Source organism: Rhagoletis zephyria, unplaced genomic scaffold (assembly GCF_001687245.7).
Source record: "Rhagoletis zephyria isolate East Lansing unplaced genomic scaffold, Rhagoletis_zephyria_1.1 Rzeph_scaffold_00113, whole genome shotgun sequence".
Classification (NCBI taxonomy): Eukaryota; Metazoa; Arthropoda; class Insecta; order Diptera; family Tephritidae; genus Rhagoletis; species Rhagoletis zephyria.
In genome coordinates this window covers 386,848-412,184 of record NW_016157197.1, presented here as the reverse complement: position 1 = coordinate 412,184, position 25,337 = coordinate 386,848, and the positions used below count along the sequence as shown (strand labels likewise).

At 35.4% G+C, this 25,337-nt stretch overlaps 1 protein-coding gene across 3 annotated transcripts in view; it reads right to left on the bottom strand.

Moving 5' to 3' along the window:
• Cals (calsyntenin 1) overlaps nucleotides 1-25,337 on the bottom strand; it is a 156,641-nt gene that overhangs the window by 7,279 nt on the left and 124,025 nt on the right. For all 3 annotated transcript variants that reach the window (XM_017634377.1, XM_017634383.1, XM_017634370.1), the window contains 4 exons: nucleotides 20,140-20,667; nucleotides 19,986-20,069; nucleotides 16,124-16,257; nucleotides 15,939-16,062 (listed from right to left, as the gene is read on the bottom strand). In XM_017634377.1, coding sequence (XP_017489866.1) covers nucleotides 15,939-16,062; nucleotides 16,124-16,257; nucleotides 19,986-20,069; nucleotides 20,140-20,667 — 870 coding nt within the window. The remainder of the gene's footprint in view (nucleotides 1-15,938; nucleotides 16,063-16,123; nucleotides 16,258-19,985; nucleotides 20,070-20,139; nucleotides 20,668-25,337) is intronic.

Below are 25,337 nucleotides of genomic sequence, written 5' to 3'. Positions count from 1 at the left end.
TATTATTTGAGAATTTATCTAAATTATTCCAATTATAAAATTGTGATGTAGCTTTATTCGAATTGTAATACGCATTTAATTTCATCTTCCGATTAAAATGGATCGATCTTTGTAAATTTTAATTGGAGATTATTCAATATTATCAAAATCACCCTCTACCAACTTAATTTTTACATATTTCGTCTGTTTTCCCTTAATTTGATAAAATACTTCTTCCTAGTTACGACTTAGTTGCAGCTGCAGCCGAAACAAAATTTTAAGTTGGTACTTAGCCAGAAAAGTCGAAACTAAGGCGACTATGAATAGCTTTAGTTGTGACTTAGAATTGTTTCGATTTAGTTGAGTACTAAATATGACTATGAATATGCACCAATGACTTACGCGAAATCCAGTTAAGAAGATGACGATGACCTTTATATGTATAGTAAAACTATTATAGTGCTCTATTAGTGACTTCAACTAAGGTCAGAATTAAGAGAGCTGCAAATGTTGGATCCGGCTGCAGACCGGCCCTGGCCTGGAATTCAGATGATCGCATCCGGAACTTGCAGTTTTAACATAGTTATAACTATAAAGTACAGTTTTTAGACAACTTAACAAATTTAAGGTTTTGCCAAATTTCAGATTAAATCTAGCAAATTAAAAGATTTCTTAAAATCTTTTTGCAAGCCAGTTTTTAAAATAAAAAGGAGCGATGAAGGTGCAGCGTCTCCTCTTTTGAGAAAAATTGTTTCAGTTGTCCTTCGCATTTCAATAGTCATAGCAAGTGTGGACAGAATATTTTCCCAAATCAGTTCAAATAAAACAAAAAAAATAAAAATAAATAGATATTCCAGTGCTTTGCGCGATTTCAAGAACCAAAGATCCGAGGTATCAAATCAAATTTATAAAAAAAAAAATAAAAATCAATTTTCGAAACATTATTAAATTGAATTTCCTCAAAATAAAATGTGGTTTAAGTGTTTTCTTTTATAAAGATGGTTATTGTTTATTTACTTATTATTTAAACTGGTTCTTAATTAACTTTGTTTTTTGTACGTTAAATTGTTTTGTTGAAAAAGCAGGTATCAGCTGTTTTTCAAATTCTGGGTACCATTTTGAGTGCGAATTTTCCGTTTACTCTCTAATTACCGGATCCAGTCCGAATTGCAATAAAGCGATATATATGGCCTTATTTCCAATTTGTTTTTGAAAAAAACAATGACTTTATTTGTACATAGCTCAGTGGTTAACGCTTCTGACTTTGAACATCGAATTCGCAAGTTCGATCCCTGCTGAAGTCTAGAAAAAGACGTCTGATGAGGAGATGTGGTGATCTCCGAAATAGTGCTATAACTTCTACCGCTTAGACTTTGTTGCTTTTTCAATTTTTCCTAATAAACAATCGTGGCACAAAGCTCAACAAAAATATTAAAAAAAAGACTTTATTTTTAATTCAGATCTCGAGTAAAGTCATATTCAACATTTTACAAATGAGCAATAAAGGCATTATTTGAAATTACAATCTCTTGAACTAAATTACATGTATGGCAAATCTGTTCGTGAATCACCCGTTTTGGAAAATAATGGTATCAATAGATACGTTTTAACCCCAATATAACGAATCTGGGAGCGGATATTATGTTTTTTAGAAATATAAAAAGTTATCTGTATAGTTCCACATTCCGAACTATATTTTCGACGGCTACGCTATCAACAGAACTACATATCGTCACCTGAAATGCAAAAAGACGTTACAAACATCGTTGCTGGAATGGAAAGTCGTGACTAATATCTATTTTTTTTTAGGCCAAAAAAAATTTTTTTTTAAATATAAAAACTAAAACTGTTCTGAGTAGCTTTTCAAAAGTTCTAGAGTTCCTGAGAAGGAAAAAAAAGTTCTGCAAAATTACGACGAAAAAACATTTTTTTTCAAAAAAGTCGAAAAAGTGAAATTTAAGAAAAAAAAAAAAAATTAAAACTGTTCTGGGTAGCTTTTCAATAGTTCTAGAGTGCCTGAGAAGGAAACAGGAAGTTCTGCAAAATTACGTCGATAAAAATATAAAAAAGTCGAAATAATAAAATTTTCGGGTATGGAGTTTTGTAGCCCATTAAATTTTAGTCTAGTAAAATGCAAGCTTCAAATAGCCAAAAATTTCCGTCGATTTTTGAGATTTTTTTGTCTTCCATATAACGCATTAACAAAATCTACGGTAATTTCTTGCTATTTTAAACTTGCACTATATTAGATTAAATTGAATGGGCTACAAAACTGCGTTCCTGAAAATTGTCTAAAAATTCTAATTGAAAAGCTTGAAATTTCGATGAACAATTTTTGAAGTTTGATTAAATTTTACTGAAATTTGTGCAAGCTTTGAAACTTTTATTCATGTGGTTTCTATTAAAGATTAAACTATACATATTATAAATAAATGACAATTATTAAAAAAAATAAATAAACATACTTAAGTTGCAAACAATTTCTATTTCAATTTTGTTGCTAAATCTATGGCCATAGCTGTGTATGTGTAAGAAATTGTGCAACACCATAAAGAAATAAAATTATCAATATTCAACGACAACTTTTACCCACTTCAACATGCTTTTTGCTGCTAAATTAAATTGGCTAACTGCGTACTCACAATGTTTATAAAAAATTAGATTTAAAAGTTCAAATTTAAGTCAAAATCCTTTAAGCCTTTTGATTGATTCGGCTCCACAAACGTTATACGGAATAAAACTGCAATTATTTTGACCACGGTTGCCAACCGTCCCGTTTTCGACGGGACTGTCCCGGATTTAAGTGTTATGTCTCGGTCCCGGTACAATACCTGCCGAGACCCGAAATGTCCCGGTTTTTGGCCAGAAAAAAATTTAAACATCTCGTTGTAAAAATATTTAGCACTCTTAAAATATGTATATTTTACATATTCTATTTACTAATCGACTTCGTTCAGAATGTTTCATCTATAAACAATAAACAAACTGCGCAGTGCGGTGGCGCCGTGCATACAGCTTGTTTGCTTACAATTTGTGGTAACGCCGTTGAATCAGCTGATAATCGTAAAAACTTGCTTGTCTTTTTTCGAAGCTTTAAATTTCTGCTGTTGCCATTTTAATGATGAATGGATTTTAAACAAAGAATTTAAGCCGTGGCTGTTTAAAGAAGACGAGTGTACAAAGTATTTTCGACAATTTTTTTTTGTTTTGAAGAAACTGCCTGAAAAGAAATTCCCAACATGATTTTTTACTTACTTCAAACTGGCACTTGGTTATACTAAAATGCCAATTTGTAAATATGCACATTTGTTAAATTTGCCTGAGTTTTGCACGAAGTTTAGAGATTTTATTTTTAGGTTTTTTGTTGCAGTATGTACTATAAAAAGCGGGAGACCGTTCGCAACCAAATTTCCAAAAAATTAATGCCAGTTTTTGTTAATTGCACTTGTTCTATAATAAAACTGAAAAAGAAGTCACAAAAAAATTCTTTCTTAAATCAATGCGATTTTTTAGTGGCTTGAAACTTGCACCTTATGAGACTAAAATTTTATGGACTTTAAAACTGCATTCAAAAAAGTTGTAAAGATTCAGATTAAAAACTCGTCTTTTTATAAATATTTGATGAATTTTCCTAAATTTTGTATGAAGTTTGGAACTCTGATTTATATGGTTTCGTCCAAAGCTTGAACAATATTTTTTGAAAAACCCTGTGAATATTTAAAAAATCAATACGTGAACACCTGTGTGAGTCACTGTACATACATATTAGGGATGTTGCGAATGTGGAATTTTAGACATCCGCGGATGCGAATGCGGATGTCAAATATTTTTAAGAAATAATTTTGTTGAGTACATTAGGGGATTTAGGTAAATAAAAAAATTGAGAAGTTATTAATTTTTAGTAATATTTTTTTATTTAGTACTCCAATTAAAAAAATTTAACATTGTATTTAAGAAAGAGTAATTTGGCTGCCTTTTCGGATTACAGCCTGTTTCTTAACGGGTCGTAAATCAAACCTGCGCCACTAAATAACTACTCGCTCGAGGCGACAAACTTGAAAACTTGAAACTTGACAAAATTGTAAATTCTTTTCGATTGGGCTGCAAATGTCGGATGCATCCTCCTGACTTTCATCTTCACAATCTAGCATCATGGTAAGATCGTTGTTTAAACACCGTTATGTCCCAATTTGGAGCACCAATTCTGTAATTCATTTTTAATCCTGTCTTCTGTGACTGGTTTGAAAAATGTGCCCTTATAGCGAGGTTGTGAATAGGTGAATATGGCAAATAAATTGTTAATTTCAAGGAATGAAAATTTCGAAGAAAATCCTGTTTTGAAAGTCGTGGCTGCCAGCAGAATTAGTTCAAAATCTTGTTATTTTGTTAAAAAGGTACCGCGTTTTTTATAAGAATTTGAATTATGGAATCACGGACGATAAAGGTCTCAGGTTTGCTTAGTTCCCGGGAGACTTCTTGGAAAGGTTCTTCTGTAATGAATACCTTGTATTATTTTTTTTTTATTAGTTAGCTGAACTCGGCTTTTCCTAGTTGCAGGCAGTCACAATTAATTACTCCCCGCTGTCGGTACCATAAGACATTAAATCCGTTTTGTTGTTCCATTCCATGCGCTCATTGTGTTTCGATATATTTTTTGAAGCGAATGCGCTAATTTTCAATATATGTATCGTTGATACTATCTCACATTGTCGCTGAAATGCAAAAAACCACAACTAACTAAATTTTTGTATTGCCTAAAACGATGTGGGGACTTATGATTCGAGGAAATGCATCATAATCAATCAAAAAGTTAATTTTGGATTTTTAGTTAGTTACGGCTTTTTGTATTTCAGCGACGATGTGAGTTAAGCCATTTCCTTACTATACTAACGATATATTACATGCCAAGTCCCACTCCTCAATAGATATAAAATTCACCTTGAATTATCGACTTATTTACTTATCATTTCATCTTTATTTCTATGCGTGCTAATTTTGAAAATTTACACAAAATTAAAATAAATGTTTTTGTTTTCGCGCTGAAAGACTAATAAAAGGAAACACAGAACTTAAGAATAATAAGTTTTATGAGAAAATAATAATTACACTTTTCTAAGAAAAAGTAGAAAAAAACTGGCGAAGCATCCAGTTTTTTCAACAGACCTTTGACAAATAATATTCGATAGTTACATAATTCTTACCTAATTAAAGGTAATCTTTTAACGCGCAAATAGTCGACTCTCCTTACAGCCAACCGTTGAACATTTCCGCTGAAAATACCTACTATTATCTTACTCTTTGACTTTAAATTACGATAGAAGGTCGACGTAGGGGACCGTCTTAACGTAACATCTCCACAAGCAAAAAAATGTTGGCTAAAATTTTTTGTTTGCCAGATATACGTTTTATCAGTGCACTTGCACAATATTCGCATTCGCAAAAGCTCCGCATTGATTATTGCTGTTGAATTTGAAATGCAACGCTGCAAACCTAAACTCATACCTACATATTAGTTGTATATAACACTTATGTATTTACATATGTATTAGACTTAATATCACACCACTTTTTGAACAACGGCATTCCGAATAAATATTGTCAAGCGAACGGTCACGTTTTATTTCATCTGCGCAAAATCTCCTACAAAGGGTTATGGGCCCAGATATCGTTCTGGTGCGTTGTTCAGTCGGTTTAAAATAAAACTATAAATATACATATAACATTTTCGAAAAATAAAGATAAAGTAATAAGACGCAATGTCGAACTCGATCGCGAACGTAGAAAAGTTGAATGGCGATAATTATGCCACGTGGTGCATCCAGGTTAAAAGTCTACTCATTACATTGGACTTATGGAGTGCAGTCGTCGATGTTTGTCCAGAAGCGGAAGCTGAAAAGGCGGTATGGCTTAACCTTGACAGAAAAGCCCTTGCTACGATCACATTGACTGTGAAACCAAGTGAGCTGATACATATTAAGAACTCTACAACAGCGAAAAGTGCATGGTATACATTGTTCGCTTTGTACAAGGCTGATACAGCTTGCAGAAAGGTCAACTTGTTCAAAAAGTTGGTACGTTTTAAATTTACAAGCGGCGATAAGTTCTCGGTGCGGCTAAACGAGTTTAGTTCTACAATAGATGACTTAAAAGAAGTTGGTATTGTAATGAACAATGATTTTTTGTCTATTCTACTACTGTGTTCTTTACCGGACGAAATGGAAAATTTCGTGGTAGCGATTGAGAGTAGGGATACATTGCCAACTTTCGAAAACCTTATAGCAAAAATTTTGGAGGAAGAACAAAGGCAAGGAGGCCGGCACGAAAGCGGGGAAAGTGTTTTTTCGGTAAATGATAAGCAGCGAAAATTCAGAGTCAGCAGCAGCAGTGGCGGCAGCGGCAGCAGCAGCGCCAGTGGTAACTCCAGGGAAGGCGTACATGACAGCGATAGCAACAACATTGGTCGAAAAGAGTTTGGTATACGAAGTAAGAGCAATTACAACAATAGATCCAATAAGAGCGTTAAGTGCTATCGATGCGGGCGGAGAGGCCATATCCGCTCTCAGTGCACGCATGCAAGCAGTAACGACACATCAGGTGACAAAGCGTGGTCATTAGTTGACGGTGAAGCGAAGCTAAGCAGTAGGTGGATTATTGATAGTGGCGCGACTTCTCACATGTGCAAGAATGCTAATAACTTCAGCTCTCTTACTCGCCAAAAGCATAAGATTGTATTAGCATCAGGTGGAAGTATTTATGCACATGGGAAGGGTACAGTAATATTGAGAACTAAGTACTCTACTATTAATTTGCGCGACGTATGGTACGTTCCAGGTCTCCATTCCAATTTCTTTTCGATAGGTAAAGCTATTGAGAGTGGAAATATATTTACTTTTTCTGGATCAAATGCTATAATGATGAACAATAACAAAGAGACGGTTCTAACGGCTTCGTTGACGAATGGTATTTACTTCGCAGATTTAATTGCAAGTAAAGCAGTCGAAAGCATAAATGGTGTAATCAGTGATGACGTTAGCGCTTGGCATAGGCGGTTCGGTCATTTAAATGCACGAGATTTACATAAGCTTTCAAGTATGAATATGGTGAGCGGTTTAAATGTGCAAATACCGAAGTCTATCGAATGTTTCACATGTGCAGTATGTAAAATCCACAGTAAACCCTATGCGCAATATGGCAGCGTTTTGACAAAAGACATTTTGGAGCTCGTGCATACCGATTTGTGTGGGCCGATTGGGACTAGTTCGATCGGCGGAGCGTCTTATTTTATCACTTTTATCGATGATTACACGCGGTATACAACGGTGTATTTCCTAAAGAAAAAATCCGAAGCTTTTGATAAATTTAAACTTTTTGCTGCGACCGCGGAGAAGCAGACAGGCCGCAAAATTAAAACGGTTCGAAGCGACAATGGCAAAGAATTTGTTAATTCTCAGTTTGATAAATATTTTGCTGAGAGAGGCATTCGGCACCAAACGACAGTCGCGTATACCCCACAGCAAAATGGTGTGGCTGAAAGAGCCAATCGGACTCTAGTGGAAATGGCCCGGTGTATGCTGAATGCATCGGGTATGCCACAGGCATTATGGGCAGAAGCCATTTTTACGGCAGCATATGTAAGAAATCGGGCACCTACGAAAGTGCTGGGGGATGTAACACCATATCAAAGATGGCATGGGCGGAAGCCATCCGTATCGCACCTGCGAACATTTGGTTGTGATGCGGTAGTTCTACAAAAGAGCCCAAGACCTCGCGGCAGTAAATTTTTACCAAAAGGCGTAAAACTCAAGTTCGTCGGGTACCACGATGCAGCGAAAGGGTATAGATTAATTGATATGACTACCAAGCAAATTAGAATCGGTCGCGATGTAATATTTTTTGAGGACTCATTTGAAAAATTTAAACGTTGTGACGAAAGCTGCGAGGAGCCATTTTATATTGATTTCAACGCGAATTCTAACAATAAGTCATGCGATGTAAATGAAATGCTGGCAGTAGACACCGTGGCAGTGAGTGTGCCAGATAATACAAACGACAACTATGCTCAAGATGAAAGCGAAGATTCGAGTGAAGAGGAGGAACAAATGATTACCGGGCGAAAGCGAGGGCGGCCAAGAATTTTGCGAACAGGTGGCGTAGGAAGACCGAGGAAGGTGTATTGCACTAATACTGGCCCTGAAATGTTGAATTCGATAATAGAAAATCCTGATTCGGTGGCTGAGGCTTTGAGTTCAAGCGATGCAAAGCATTGGAAAACGGCAATGCGAGCAGAATATGAATCGTTGTTGCGTAATGGCACCTGGAAGTTGGTGGAAAAGCCTAAGAACAAAAATATAATAGGGTGCAAATGGGTTTTTGCACTGAAGCGTACGTCCGATGGTTCTATAGAGAAATACAAAGCGAGGTTAGTTGCATTAGGGTGCTCACAAAAGTATAATGTAGATTATCGTGAGACTTTTGCACCGGTAGTTCGTCACTCGACAATACGTTTAATTTTGGCATTAGCTGCAAAACATAGATTGTTGGTCAATCATGTTGACATAGTGTCGGCGTACTTGAACGGTGAACTAAGCGACAATGTATACATGCTGCAACCACCTATGTTTGAAGACCCTCAAAATCCCCATAAGGTCTGTAAATTGAAGAAGGCTTTATATGGGTTAAAGCAAGCCGGTCGCGAATGGAATCGCAAAGTAACAGACATTTTATTGAAAATGAAATTTGTAAGATGCAAGTCAGACACAAGTGTTTACATTCGTCGTGATGGCGATAAAATTAGCATTATTGGTCTGTACGTTGATGACATTATGTTGGCGTGCTCGAGCAAAGATGAGATGTTGAATATTATATCAAATTTAAACAAATTTATTGAGACTGTCGATCGCGGCCCAATATCTTTCTATTTGGGTATGGAAATTGAACGCGAAGGTTATAGAGGTGAAATCACTATTCACCAACGGCGGTACACAAATCAGATTATCCGGCAATGGGGCATGGAAAACTGCAAGCCAGCGGCGACTCCATGGGCTCCTGGAACGATCCTACAGAAGTGCGAAAAACCATGTAACGACCTGGAAATAAAGCGCTATCAAAGCTTGATCGGCGCACTTATGTACTTAGCGGTGATCTCGAGGCCAGATATCGCTTATGTGGTGTCCAAATTATCGCAGTTTAACGCACATCCACATAATGAACATATGAACGCGGCTAAACACGTGCTAAGATATTTAGCGAAGAATCCTGATGGTAAACTAAAATTTTCTGCTAATTTTGAAGAATTTCTATGCTTCACAGATTCCGATTGGGGCAGTGATTGTTGTGACCGGAAATCGTACACTGGCTTTGTCGTTCTGATCGCTGGTGGGCCTGTAGCCTGGGAATCGCGAAAACAGCCTGTTGTGGCCCTAAGCACGATGGAGGCCGAGTACATTGCGTTGTGCCAGGGGACGAAAGAACTAGTTTTCCATCGTGCCCTTCTGAGCGAAATGGGATTCAATGAATACATAAAGAATCCTACCCCTATTTTATGCGACAACCAAAGTGCACTACTAATGGTGAAAAATCCCATGGTTCAGAAGAGGAGCAAGCACATTGACATACGGTACCATTACATACGTGAAAAATTGGAAGAGCAACAAATAGAAGTGCAGTACGTTTCGACAAAGGAGAATGCAGCAGATATTCTCACTAAGGCATTGGGAAAGCAAAAGCATATAGATGTTTCTAAATTGATTAAAATTGAACTGTAACATATTTGAAATGTAATTCTTGATATTTTGGAGTTTGGTTTGAGGGAGCGATTGTTGAATTTGAAATGCAACGCTGCAAACCTAAACTCATACCTACATATTAGTTGTATATAACACTTATGTATTTACATATGTATTAGACTTAATATCACACCACTTTTTGAACAACGGCATTCCGAATAAATATTGTCAAGCGAACGGTCACGTTTTATTTCATCTGCGCAAAATCTCCTACAATTGCGAATGCGAAAGCGAATGTTAAGATTTATGAGTAAGTTCCGCGGTTGCGAATGCGAATGCGAATATTCGCAACAACCCTGATACATATATACATATATAGAAATTTACAATTTTATGTGATTTTTGTTTTAACGTTAATTAATTTTCTAAAGTTTTACCATTGAAGGTTCGTTTTATAAACATTTTTATGTATGATATTTTTTTGTTATTCTAAATAGAGAATTTTTAAAAATACAGCATTGAAAACGATGGCGTTTATTATTACGTAATTTTACCTATCCCCTTTTCTAACATTGTGTGTCCCGGTTTTAAGAATACAAAAGTTGGCAAGTTGTCAGGTATACTTAAGTTCATATTCCAGTTACTTGCTTTGAGCTCATCGGCAGATATAAGAATATAGTACAGGGGTCGGCAAGGCCGACGTCGAAAAGAACCACATGTAAATTCTAAATGCTACAACAAGCCATAAAAAAAAAACAAAAACAAAAGTTTTACTTTTAAATAAAATAATTATTAGATAGATATGAAAAACATTAATTTTATTATTATTCTAATGTACGTAAGATAGATATAAAAGAAAATTCGAAAGATCCTTTTGGCCAAATTTTCAAAATCTGGTTTTACGTCAGTTAAAGCCGTTCGTAACAGTTCTGTTAAATGTTGGTTAGTCAACAGGCATGGTCGTAGCCAGGTAGGGGCAGGGGCTCAAATTTTCCTTATATATATATAAAATAGTACCCTGAAATGCCAGCTTAATAAGGTCTGGGTGACCGGCCGCTGTGGTGTAGTGGTAAGCAGTGCGCGCTTTCACTCACCAGCACCTGGGTTCAAGCCCTGGTCAAAGCAACATCGCAAAAAATTTAGAAAAATGTTTTTCTTAACAGCGGTCGTCCCTCGGCAGGCAATGGCAAACCCCCCAGTGTATTTCTGCCGTGAAAAACAGCTTCTCATAAAAATACAATCGCCGTTCGGAGTCGGCGTAAAACTGTAGGTCCCTCCGCTTTGTGTGACAATATCAAGGGGCCCGCCACAAGTTGGAGGAGAAGCTCGGCCAAACACTAACATATGTGTAAGCGCCAATCTATTATTATTATTATAACTACCTACATATTTATGTGCACTATTTTGCTTTATTACTTAATTGTTAAGTTTAAAAGTTGGTCTTATTGCTCAACGAGAAATGAAATAAAGCAAATTTGTGTTATTTCACATTCAATTCGGAAATAACACAAATTTGCGTTTTTGCAAACGAGTGTTTTTCCGATATTAAGATGTTGGTATATTTTACTTATATTTTTATTTATATTTAGAATTTTTTATGGGAAAAATATGTTATCTTCTACACCTTTTCAAGTTTATAATGAGAAAATACAAATTGATAATGAGAAATGAAAATTCATATTGAGAAAATACAAATTGATAATGAGAAATGTAAACTCATATTGAGAAAGTACAAATTGATAATGAGAAATGTAAATTCATATTGAGAATATATAATCTGATAATGAGAAATGTAAATTGATATTGAGAAAATACAAATTGATAATGAGAAATATAAATTCATATTGCGAAAATACAAATTGATAATGAGAAATGTAAATTCATATTGAGTATATATAAATTGATAATGAGAAAACATAAATTCATAATGAGAAAATACGTACATTCAGGCCTATCGCTGGGTGTTAGCGAAGATACGGAAGCAAAACCAAGTGGTGTAAGCGCCCGAAAAAGCTGACTGAAGACAACGTGATGACTATGTTATCATGGCATGAAGGTGACTGCAGTTTTACTTGGACAATTAAAAAGAAAAACACAAAACCAGTTTAATGTAGAATTGAGCACCACATCAGTGGCAAATTATCTCGAGGGCAATCTGTACAGTTGCAAAAAAGTCCACACGCAACCAATAACCATGAACTCGCAGGATAACAAATTGAAATGAGCCGAAAGTGGTAAACAAATAGCATGGAAGGATGAAACAAATTTTAATTTGTTTTGCCGAATGTCACGTTGCCGATAAAAAAAATTGGCCACCGAGCCACTCTACAGCTCCCTGCTTCCAGAGGGACAAACGTCCACCTTATTAATGCAATAACCACAGCTGAAGTGTTACACATAAAAAGGCAAACGGGGGCGCTCACACACAGCAGGGGTGTAAATGCGTTGTCCAACTGTAATTTTGGGTTGTATATATTATAAATTTTTTTGGCAGTGTCCCTTGATGCTTGCTTTAATTCACCTAATATCGCGACATTAGCCCGCAGACTCCAGAGTAATGTACTTGTAGCTCTTCAGTGATATAATTTTTCATTATCAGTTTACATTTTCTCATTAGGAATTTACGTTTTCTCATTATCAATTTACTAGCAGACCCGGCAAACTTCGTCCCGCCCAAAATTTTTATATATTTTATTGAAACTTTTTGATCCAAGATTTTCACCAACAATTCACGTTTACAATTTTCATATGCACATTCGTCTGCTAAGATTATGGTTTGGTGGTCATTTGCCGCTTTAAATAACCTAAGGAAAGTGTTATATCCGTGAAGAAGTTCTTGAAATTCTCCAGTTGTGCGGCATTTCATAGCACGGTTATTCGCAAAGCGAAATAAATTTTTTCCTCTTCACTCCCTGGCGGCAACAATGACCCGGTTCTATAGTGAATGTCCTAGAAGCTTTACAGTATAGTAGGTGGCAATTTCAAAATGGGTGCGAATCATTGTTCTACAGAAATGCAATATACATATACTTATTTCAGACGAAATACCTTAAAAGTTTGAACGCATAATAATATTGGAAAATCACATCCATTGGGCCAATTGCAACGCAGGAGCGTTCGATATACTCAATGGTGCAACAGGTCGATTTAATCTGACCTTCACGGCCCCTTTTCTCACTTGGCTATTTTTAGTAATAGCTCGACTTCAGCACCACTTGGCAGCACGTTTTTGCAATAGTATTGCATACATATTTAAAACATTAGCCAAATCGGATCATAAATAAGATTTTTAGTAATAACTCAACTACAGCGCCAACTGTCGGATTAAATTGTGAAACTAAACCATCCAGAGACCCACTCAAATACACAAAAAGTTTCGTTAAAATCCGTACAACCATTTAGGAGGATTTCACTCACAAACACACCTACAGAAGAATAAAAAAATTCATTCAAAGATAGCTAAAGGTCGGTACGTTTGTAGGCCTCACACCCCTTTTCAAATAGCCCAAATTTTCTCCATGAGTATGGGCTTGATTTCAACTATATACATATCTCCATACGAAGTTCCAGTACTGTACCATGAATACTTTCAGAGATATGCAGTATAAAAATTCGATTTATATGGGAGGTGCCACGCCCCCCTTTCCAACAGCTGCCCTCTTTCTTCATGAGTATGCGATTGATTTCGTATATCTCCATACCAAGTTCCAGAACTCTACCATGAACACTTCCAAAGATAGGCAGTATGAAAAATTCGGTTTGTATGGAAGATGCCACGCCCCCTTTTCCAATAGTTCCAATTTTTCTGCAAGAGTATGCGATTTATTTCGTACATCTCCATACAAAACTCTAGAACTCTACCAAAAAATTTCCAGAGATAAGCAGTATGAAAAATTCGGTTTGTATGGGAGATGTCACACCCCTTTTTACAATAGCTAAAATTTTTCTCCAAGGGTATGCGATTGATTTCGTATATCTCCATACCAATTTCCAAAACTCTACCATGCACACTTTCAGAGATATGTAGCATGAGAAATTCGGTTTGTATGGGAAGTGCCACGCCCCCTTTACATATAGATTTTTTTCAGCCTAAAACCATCCTTGGGACACGTGCGGCAGGTGGCAGTTTCAAAAAAATCGGTTCAGCCGCTCTCGAGCCTTGCGAAAACTAACAAACGGCTTTCTAAATATAAATTAGTTGAGATATATTATAGATTATAATTATATTTTGACAGTATCCGTTGTTTCTGATTGGCGCAAAAAAATCTTGCCTAGTGACGAATTCGCCCCTTGATATGGTCGTTACTTAAAGCTATTTATATTCGAAATTGCATGAAAATTGGAAAACAGGAATCTATAAGCTTATCCAGGCAAAAAGCTACCTACGTACCGAATTTTAAGCAAATCGGACCATAAATACGATTTCTTCGAACAGATCGGTCCCTGGTCCACTTCTCGGACAAAATGGATCATATATGCTAATATATGCTAAAAAGCTACCTACGTACCGAATTTTAAGCAAATCGGACCGTAAATACGATTTTTTCGAATAGATCGGTCCCTGGACCACTTCCCGGAAAAAATGGATCATATATACTAATATATGCTAAAAAGCTACTTACGTACCAAATTTTAAGCAAATCGGACCATAATTAGATTTTTTCGAATAGACCGTTCCCTGGTCCACCTACCCGAAAAAAGTAAAATTTTTTTAGCCTAAAACATGGTGGTTACCGAAAGCTATTTGTATACAAAATTTCATGAAAATCGGACCAGCCGTTCACGAGATTACCTGTTACAAAAAAAAGGGACTTCTCTTTATATAATTAGTATAGATATATTCTCATTATGAACTTACATTCCTCATTATCAATTTATATATTCTCAATATGAATTTATATTTCCCATTATCAATTTTTATTTTCTCATTATGATTTTATATTTCTCATTACCAACTTATATATTCTCAATATAAATTTACATTTGTCATTATAAAGTTGTACTTTCTCAATATGAATTTACGCTTCTCATTATCAATTTGGGATTTCTCAATATGAACTTACATTTTCTCATTATAAACTTGAAAAGGTGTAGAATTTTAACCACAACATTAGAAAAGGCTTATTTACGTTCAACGAGGTATTTCTGAAGTCGAAATATGATATGTTTTGCTTCAACTTAGTATCAATATATTGGGAATCGAGTCTTTTTAATTCGATATTAGTGTGTAACCGATTTTTTTAGAGCGGTACTTTAAATGATTTCCGCTCCGATACTTTTGGTGCGATATCGTGCTCCTACTCAAAACTTAAAGCATGTTCACATTATCGTAATTTACGGCTCATTTGTAGTTTATAAGCAAACCATGCTGAAATCAAGTAATTTCGCTTTGTAAAATCTGTCAATAATTTAAATAGAAATGAGATAATTTATCATAAATCCAAAACCAAATGAAGAAAAAACACGATTTTTCATTTATTTTAGCCCCTACTGTTGAGGAAATTAAAAAAAAATCTAGAGGTATGCAACCAATTTTTGTTCGAAATAAACACAAACCACACACTCGTACGTACACGTGCTAATCACATATCTATAGAAATTATGAAAGAAAATGTGAACGTACGTGATTTATGTGAAGTTATTTGATCGAAACAAAGTAATTTATGCTGTAATGTGAACATACTTAGTTTTAGTCTGTGGAGAAAGCTTTCCAAGAGGAGCATTTCTAGGGCATTCGCTTAGTTTTAACATTGTACAACCTTTCTATATAGAGCTCACTAGATTTTCCTAACAGAAACTGGATCTGTGAAATATAAAGGTTTCACAGCGCATATCTAAAAACCATGTTCATTTCCAAGAGAGACAATTTGTACAGTTAAACATTTTAAGTTATTCAGCTGTACGTAGCCTTGAATATAAAGTATTTTCTGTGAAGCAGGAATTTCTGCTTAGGCGGTTATAGTTTGAGCACAGAAGTATTGAGTTTTAAATAAACCAAAAAAAATGTTGTTGTAACCACAATACCATGTAGCTCTTGTTAATGAGATACCCATGTATATATCAAAATATATTTTTGGTACCCGTTAAGCCTAAGTATCTTCGCGATTATGAACTTTTTTTATTTGCGTTGCCACTTTAAAAAGCGCGCAGAAGAGTAAAGCGCCCGCAGTATCAGCCTCCCCCAGCGGCCTGCCGAGAGCTACTATGGTAACAACAACAACCTCTTAACTATACCTTCTTCATCCTCGGATTCGGAGTTTTCAGAATCTGTGCTATCCTCAGAAACACCATCAGTTTGCATTGGATTTATTGTAATTGTCAACGCGGAATCATCCCAAACCAAGCCCTCGTCGGCAATCTTTAGGTATAAAAAAATAGTTAATGTTGCAGTTAATTTAACTCTAAAGTCTAGAATTTACCTTCGAACCAGGCTGATGACTATCCACATACTTCAAGCTATTATTTTTCAAACGGGCAATGGACACACCGCATAATAGTATCACCAAAAATACGCATATTAAGATTATTAGCATCGTCGGGTGTGAGCTTTCAGCTGAAAATAAAAGAAAAACTAATGAAGCCTTGTTTTTTCTCGTATGCTTGTACATATTTATGTACATATATCATCGCTACTCTCTACTCTTTTTATAACCTCTAGTTTCTCCTTGCCTTCTTTATACTATCAACCAAGATTTTTACCTCCTTGCTGTGATTTTTTAACAATTTCTCTATATCTGTCTTTTGTTCTATAACATTCATCTGGTTAGCCTCAGCAATACCTATCATTTCTCTCAAAGCTTCAACCACATTAGCTATGTAAAGCTCGGAACACTTTGACGACAGCAAGCGACAAGCAGCATCTGTCAAATTTTAAATACACACGTTCTTACGGACACAATTATTTTGACGACAGCACGACATCTTGGCTGCAGGACTGCAATTGTCGACGTCGCCAAATTAAATCTATTTCTAATTTTGCCGGCGACAATGAGTAGATGTAGTGCTGCAAAATTAAATTGTCGCAAAATTAATCACATATTCTTGATTGTTCATGTTTTTCTTATTTACTTAAATAAAAATACACAATTTGTGAAATAAATATACCAAAATGTAAAACTTTAAAATCAGCTATTTGCTATGTCGCTGAGGTCTTCAAAATGTTTAAGAAGCTGGCTTCAAGGCGACATTTGTCGACAAAATGATGTCGCTGTCGTTACGTCGTGAAGTTGCAGTCGTCAAAGTGTTCCGAGCTTAAATCATGCAGTTGTCGCACATGAAGCGCAAAAGCGGCCAGTTTTCCAGTGCCTTTAGGCTGTAGTCATCAGCCGACGCACATGCCTGCGTTCTATGGTACACTTTCCCGCACACACCTTGACAACGTACACCCGACTCTCCTCTGACGCCTTTTCGTCATTTCGCGCATTCTGACCAGTGTTGCCGCGCCGTCCCAAGAAAACGTAGCACCGACCAAGCCAAAAAAGTATCCAAATATATCCAATTTTCTGTTTTTACCTATCCATCTCATAATTTGTAAGAAAATCAAACACTTTGAAGAAAAAGACATAATTTAACCCATCCTAAGAACTTGGAATACGTTGTATATATTTTTATATTTCATAAAATCAAACATTTGTAATTTCCATTTATAAATTACATCTTTTATACATAAGTATTTTGCAAAGTAAGTATAAAAAATAGTAATTAATATGTTACATTTGTACATGTACACTATGAAAAGTGTGTGTAAAACTACTACTGAAAAATATCTATTTTTCAACAGGAATCTGTATAAATATACATACGTATAAGATGTTCAGGATTCGATTTTGAACTTGAGATCTTTAAAATATACACATAAATATACACATGAAATGTTTAAAGTTGCAAAAATTTTGAAACTAAAAATACATTTCCTACAAATAATAAACATTAGGAGCTTACATTTACTCTATTTTAAACATTTTATGTTATGTTATTTTGCGCTCTGCGACAAATTTGGTATGTTAAAGTAAATAGGCAGTGTTTAATTTTATTACACGGTGTGCACACATTAGGAGAGGAAAATGGTTACCTTTCTTAATATGCGCAAATAAACAAAAAAAAATTAGAGTGTATTTAAAGTCTTTTCAGTAAACTTCATAAAAATTTCCTTAAATAAATCAAATTTAGTTTTTTAAACAGTGTATTTTAAACTACATTGATATCTTCTTTCTTTTTATATTAACAAATGAAGATAAGTGATATGAAAGAGATATATTTAATTTATATATATATATATATATTAAGATCTTGCTTAAAGCATTTTTTTAGCTAACTAAACAATTGCTCCTAAAAGCTTAAACAGACGGCAGCGTTGATCGGGATTATTTGTTATTTAATCCGGATCAACTGCAGTTAATTCCCGAGTTGATCGGGATTAACTGGGACTTAATCCGGATTAACTGCAGTTAATTCCCGTGTTGATCCGGATCAACGCTGCCGTCTGTTAAAGCTCTTATTACACTGCTTTGGTGAGATCTCTATATATGTTCATTGCTTCATTCACAAAAAATAAAATGCTCTAATTTCACGCTTAAGTAGCGATTTTTATAACATTCAGAAAACGTCATTAATGAAAATCTATTTTTTAACGAAAAAAACTTTATAGAAAATATAAAATTTTGGTCTATTTAAAAAAGTATCCACATTTATACTGATAGGAAAAAATAAGTATCCCGCAAAAATTCGTCTAAAAATGTATCCAATTGGATCTATTTAGATCCAAACGGCATCCCTGATTCTGACATCTTTGCACTCACTCAGCAGCAGCTAAGTATGTTTGGATGAATATATGTATGTACCATCAACATGCGCGCTATTATTTGTCTATTATGCTTATTTTTATTTTATTTATTTCGAGGAAGCCAATGTCTAGTTATTGGTTTAAATCGTTATGTTTCACACTTTTAATCCAGTAATGCTAGTATTAACACCACATTTTGTAATATTGTTATATTTTAAACACCATTAGCAGAGCGATAAAAACACGTCCGTTCGCGATCGACTTCACAATTCATAATATGTGTTTGTGTGACAACATCAAGGCGCACGCCAATAATCGGAGGAGAAGCTCGGCCAAACACTAACATATGCGTAAGCGCCATGCTATTATTATTAGTAATAATAAAGATATACTAAAAAGTACGGAAAAATACGAAAAATTATGACAGGAAACGGAGATACGATCCTACTAAAGTGGCAAGATTTTCTAATAGTCTTAGATCCGAATAAGGCAAGACCTTCACCAATCTGTTTAATGGATGAAATCTGTTTTCTATACATATTACATATGTACATACATACCCCTAATACTGCCAGCTTTGGTTGATTACACATTGCTTCTGTTACTTTTGCGTGCTTTTAGTGCAAAATTAGAAAAAAACAATAATTTTTGAATATTTAATTAAAATTATCCTGGCCAGGATTTTTTCAGCCAACCCACTCGCGAATTATTTCCTAACACGTAAAATTTCATACAAAATAGATTTCATCCATTAAACAGATGGGTGAAGGTCGTTCCCTATTCCGATCTTCTACTTATTCTACCTATTCTATAATAATTTTTCGTTGTTCCAGGATTGAAGTTTTAAATTTTGATCGTTCAAAAGCACAATACTGTTTGACCCAAAGAAGTCGTCAATGCGTTCGCACTCATTCTACTTATACGCAAAACCCACTTTCCCAAGGCGAATTTATACAAGGTGGTATCGTTTCAGCAAAAACAAAAATCACAACAACAAATTATACGTACAATGACGGCAAGAAGTACCCCAAAATACAACAAACACAGCATTTTGACATTCAGAAGGAACGCGGCGTATTCTAGTAACACCACCTTGTATAAATTCGACCAACAAAATCTGACCAAAAATTAGCTAAAGTCGTTTAACTTTTAATTTATTTCCTAGGCGCATTTCCAAATCTCCGCATTACGCATATCTCAGTAGTGGTGGCAAACTATCGATTGTCGTGACTATAGATAGTGGGCGATATTTTTTTAACTATCGATAGTCTATTGATAATCGCCTATTTTGAAAAAGATTAAAATCTAATTGGGGCGTATTCATCGTCAAAATTAAGTTGGAACTTAATGTTGGTTGTAACTTTATTGACAGATAGCCCATCAGTGAAATACTCGATAGTTTTGAAAATCTATCGATAGTGAAAAATGAACCAAAACCATCGCTAGTTTCGGTAGTGCCATCGATAGTTTGCCACCACTATATCCCAATGGTGTTTTACCTTTGTGAATGATAGAATGCACATGCATCTTGGGCTCCTGCACATCGTGTGAATGTACCATCGCATGTGCGAAGAGTCTATTATCTGCAAAGAAAGCGAGTAGATTGCCTTTTGAGTTCAGGAGATCGGTTTATCCCTCGTTTGTAGTACTTACCTGCCAATGTCGGCCCTAAAGCGACGCCACTAACGCCGCTAATGCTATACGGCGAATTTTCAGCGGCAGCCATTGCCGACGTCGGGGCTATTGTGGTCTTGGGTACTAGTTTTGGATGTAACACCGTCAACGTCAATGTAAATTCTTGACTCTTAAATTCAGAGTTCATCTGTGTACAGCCAAGTTTAAAGACGCGATTCAGGTAGTAAGCCGGTTTCTTATTGCTGTAAACGAGCGCCTTTAAGACATCCAAATAATTGACAATTGCATCATTTCCAATCATTTCCACGCCATCTTTATTTATGTTGGTCTTTATATCAAGCGTTGAAGAAAGTGATTCATCACCATCCACCTGGATTTCTTCATGGTCTGGATTCAACGATGGAAACACGATGACACTGCAGGAATCTAAGTTTTGCATATTTGGCACAACTCTACTGTTGGCGTTAACAACAGTTATGTTGACGTTGCCTAATATATGTACGCCGCGTTTGATTTCCGCATACGAAACCAAGTTGTTTGTATTTCCTGAAAGTAAAAACAATAAAATGTAGTAAATCAACTTTTAAAGAAATATTCTTATATATAATTCTTCGGCCGTTTTCTACAGGCGAGCCATTGGTAAGAGATGGGCCCTCTCTACTTAAGTTCTTTCCCGGTCGTTTGCAACCATATCTCAGCTCATAATGTTTTATGGAGTAGGTTTCTCGTGGAATGGACTCGAGAAGACTACTATAGACAAGAATTGGTAGGGCGATAGGAGTCATTCCCACTCTTGTATTTAACATCCCGCTTAACACAGCGCCCGATTACATTTGGAACCAGCTGCATCAAGGGCTGTGGTCAGACTTAAGGACACTGGAAGCAAAACAGACTCAGGTTTTTGACAATCTAGGTTTTTTGAAGACTTCGACTTTACCTTTGACAACAACGATCACTGCATAGCTGGCATCAAACCCCAATTTCGCGACGTCGAAAAGGAGGTAAACATCTCCACTGACAGCCAATCGGCAAGCAGATCCGAATAGCCAAAGCTACATATTTAATACGAACCGCAAGGCTAGAGATTTCATGAAGTGGGGTCATCTCAAAAGTGGTGGTGTTTTAATCGTGCTAAAACGTCGCTTACGTTCCTCAGCATACCAACTTGCTTCATGATTCTTTAATTGATCAGCTATGCGTAAGCGTTATAGCTCCTTTGCTCTACATTTATTTGTGTCTCATATATATCACCCACTAGTTCTGATAGCTTATATGATTCTCATATTGAAAATATAGCTGATCTCCGCGATACTAATATGGATTCCCAATTTTGTATCATTGAATTTAATCTTTCTGATATTATCTGGATAGATTAACAGAGGCTGACTTCCAAAACGTCAATTACATTGCATATGTACAATTGGTTGACAATGTATACTTTTCCAAAAAGCATCCGAAAAGTTATCGAAACGCATCGCTAGAGTAACCAGCGCATCAGAAACAAAGTTGATGTTTTGTTTGTTTTCGGTTATCATTGGTGTTTTAAAAATTTAAAATTTCGAAAGGTGACAGGTAACAAGATCAACGGAAATAAGGTCAATTGACTTTATTTCCCACCCTGTTGCGAAATAAAGTCAATTGACATTATTACCTTTTCAAAAGCGAAATCTCCGAAACTTTTTTTTCGGCAGCAGCACTACTGTGCGTTAAAATAGCTCACGTCAGCATATACTCTGCCAAATTGCTACACATACACTTTTCAAAAACATGTTTCAGGTCCCTGCTTTAGGAAATAAACACAAGGAATGTTAAAGAGTAAAATAGACAACTTCTGTTACACCTTGCTATACAAAACCTTGCTGGTTGCCACCGAAGTTATTGAGCAAAAGTTTAAGAAGTTACCATATTATTTTGAAATATATGCTTAATGTGAATGGAAAAAAGTAAAAAAAAAACGGAGCATATTTTAGGTCAAGCGGAGTAGGGACTAGATTTTAAATTTAAAAAAGAAATCGGAGTAAATCTACTCCGATCGGAGTAAACGCTGGTTTGAATCATTTTGCGTTCACTTCGTTACGCTCTCGCATGCATACGCACGCAATTCTTACGCTCTTTAAGCAGGCGCTCACTCTCTGTCCATGCTTGTATATGAGCAAATTTGGATCAGTGTTGCCACGAATCATTTTAGTGGCAGTCAAATTCCTTAAAAAAAAAGGGCTAAAAAGAGCTAAAAGATAGTCCTTCTGGCTAAAAATGTTAGCTAAACACGCAAACATATTCAATAAGTAATGGTATAGAAAAACAATGAACTCTAGAAAAAAAGCAAATATTTTATCCAACCAAAAACATTTTTTTATAAAGGGGGAAATATACGACATCAGCTTGTTCGCTCCATCAAGTGATTGTACCATCAGGCTTGAAGCATATAACTTACCAGCATGCTGGTACAATATTTACTTCTTTACAATGAGGTCCAGGAAAAATCTAAATGAAGTTTCATAATTCTTCTACCACTTTGTTAAACATTGTTTTTTTTTTAATTCACAACTGCATTATCGTGAACTTAATCTTCCACAAACACGGCTTTGACTTGTATAGTGCAAGAAATTTCCTTCAAAATACTTTTTACTTTGAAAAATTAGCTAATTTCACCACTCACGACACCAGCATGCTGGTACAATTATAAAATTTTCAAATAGTTTTTGAAGTCGGACCAGCAGCTGGTACAATCACACCACAAGAAATATTCATATATGAACGTTTGCGAACATACATTTATGATTTTATATGCGAAGGTGAACGAATCAAATATTCTGTATTGATTCTCCTTCGCGAATGAGAAGCATAAAACCCATCCAGATAGGTCGCGTTCGCGAATTTTAGGTAGAAAAACTTTCCGCTGTTGTTCGTACGCGTATGTATTGGTTGACCAAACAGCGTGCGTTCATATATGTAGCGTTCATATAAGTGCCCTGCAGAATATCTGACTAGCTCAGAACTAGCGTAGAACTAGATCTTTTGCCGACATTACTAGTTCTAGCTCAATACCCAAGCAACGCTTTCAACTGTCCAGTTTTACACGACCGGTTCCGTTTTGGACAGTTTTTTTTTTTTATAAGAAAACGTTTTTAAGATTCGATTTTTGAATATTTTTTTTTGTTTTTTCTTTTCTTTTACAGACTCCATATTTGTTACATATTTTATAAAAAAAATTAAAATTAGTGCAAGCTGCACGCAACAATTTAAATTCTTTAAATCTGAAAGCTCACAGCTGTCTCGACTGCGATTTGAACTCGCGACTAACGATGGTTGAGTCGGAGGTCTTCTCGCTGAGCTACTTTCGTATTCTACGAGTAGTGAGCATTTTCACATTTACACCGCAAGTTTCAACTGTCCCGCTCTGCATCCGTTTTGCACTAGTATATCAATACTAGTATACAATATATCCTTACTGCACATCCAGAGGCCAAGCCCTTTCATTTGACACCTCATTTTTGAAAATCGGGAGAGGGGTGTAAATATCTTAATTTTAGACGCAGGTGGCAACTCTATCAAAAAAATATATCGCTTCTGCACATCCAAGGTCAAGCCCTTTAATTTGACACCTCATTTTTGAAAATCGAATGAACGGCGCACATCTTATGCAATTAAAAAATTGCCTTCGCACAGAATAGTATCTCTAGCCACACCAACTTTCCGCGAATATTTGCCGCAGCATTTACATTCAGTTCAAAGTTGTTTGAAATATAAGGTTTTTAATTTTTCGAAGACCCGACCTTTGCCCCCTTATAGCACCTGTAATATAAGTTTGCAAATAAAAAGTTATAAACCATTTTAATAAGAGCAAAAGGCGGTCTACCACTGTATTTTATTACAACGCTTTTATCAACTTGCAGTGTTGTGTGTCCAGACACCATTTTAGCTATTTTTTTATATTATTTATTTAGCTTTTTATTTATTTACATATAACAATAAAACATTGTTTATTTGTATTTGGCCGTTAATTGAAGATTGTGATGATTTTTTTGAGTTCAAGGCCGGGTTGAAATAAAACAATCTGTTTTTGTTGTATAATAATAAAAAAAAATTTACCAAAGATTTTATTTCGAGCTTCGAAGGCCCATATCTCGATTTCGGAGGCTAACTTCGAAAAACGGAAAAAATACTTTTTTATTCATGACTCAATCTCTTAAAAAAAATTGTTTTGGCCCAATACCCAGCGTAGTACTGTACAGTGTAATGATTCTAGAATCTTCATTCGTGCATATTTTAACTAACAATATCTTATAAAGAGAAGTGCAAAATTTTTTCATCTAAAACGAGGACGAAATTCGAGGATATAGTAGTTTGCATATTAGTCCTTGACATATGTCAAAAATAAATATTGGAAATTTCCAAGGATATTCAAGGATAAAGTTTTAAAAGGAAATTTTCAACATTTATTCGTCCTGGTGCAACAAAAAATTTTTTTAATTCTACAGAATTTTCCTTTTAACTTATCCCCATATTGTTACCCTACAATGCACCAAATCTTGTAAATAAATTCTTGTAAATAATTTCATTGAATAATCATATCTTGGAAATTTCAAAATCCTTAAAAAAAATCCTGACGTCAGAGAGAAAAATGAAAAACGCAGTTATACTATATTTTGCCCCTAGTTTTGTGAATATATGGTCTTTTCCGTGTGTTTTAAAAATTTTTGGTTTTTGTCGCCCGGTGTTATCATTAAAGTTAAAATGTCTTAGTTAAAATAATAGAAAGTAATTTCTTTCTTTCTTTACCCGGACAATTGTTACATCGGTGGGCAACGACGCAATTACAAAAATTTAGACAGAGAAATCTTTTTCGATCGGGTTCAAATTGGGCGATTGTGAGGGCTTATTCACGATGACAATGTTATTTTCCACTTTTCAGACACTTGCGTACATGTATTTTTTTATGAAGGTTGATCCCTCGAACATTTTGGACGGAATTCAAGTGTATTTGCAAAAGTGCTGTAGCTGTAACAATCGCGTCGTTAAGAAGATAAAATATATTTTTTAATTTGCTATCAAAAACCCCACCTCCTTTCTAGTTGAAGAGTATATTTGTTGATGCAACAAAACGAAACAGATTTTCGGTTGAGCGGAGTAGAGGAGTAGGTGAGTAGGTTTCAAATTATTTCGACAAAACTGAACAAATCTACTCCCATCGGAGTTAAGTCCGAACGATGACT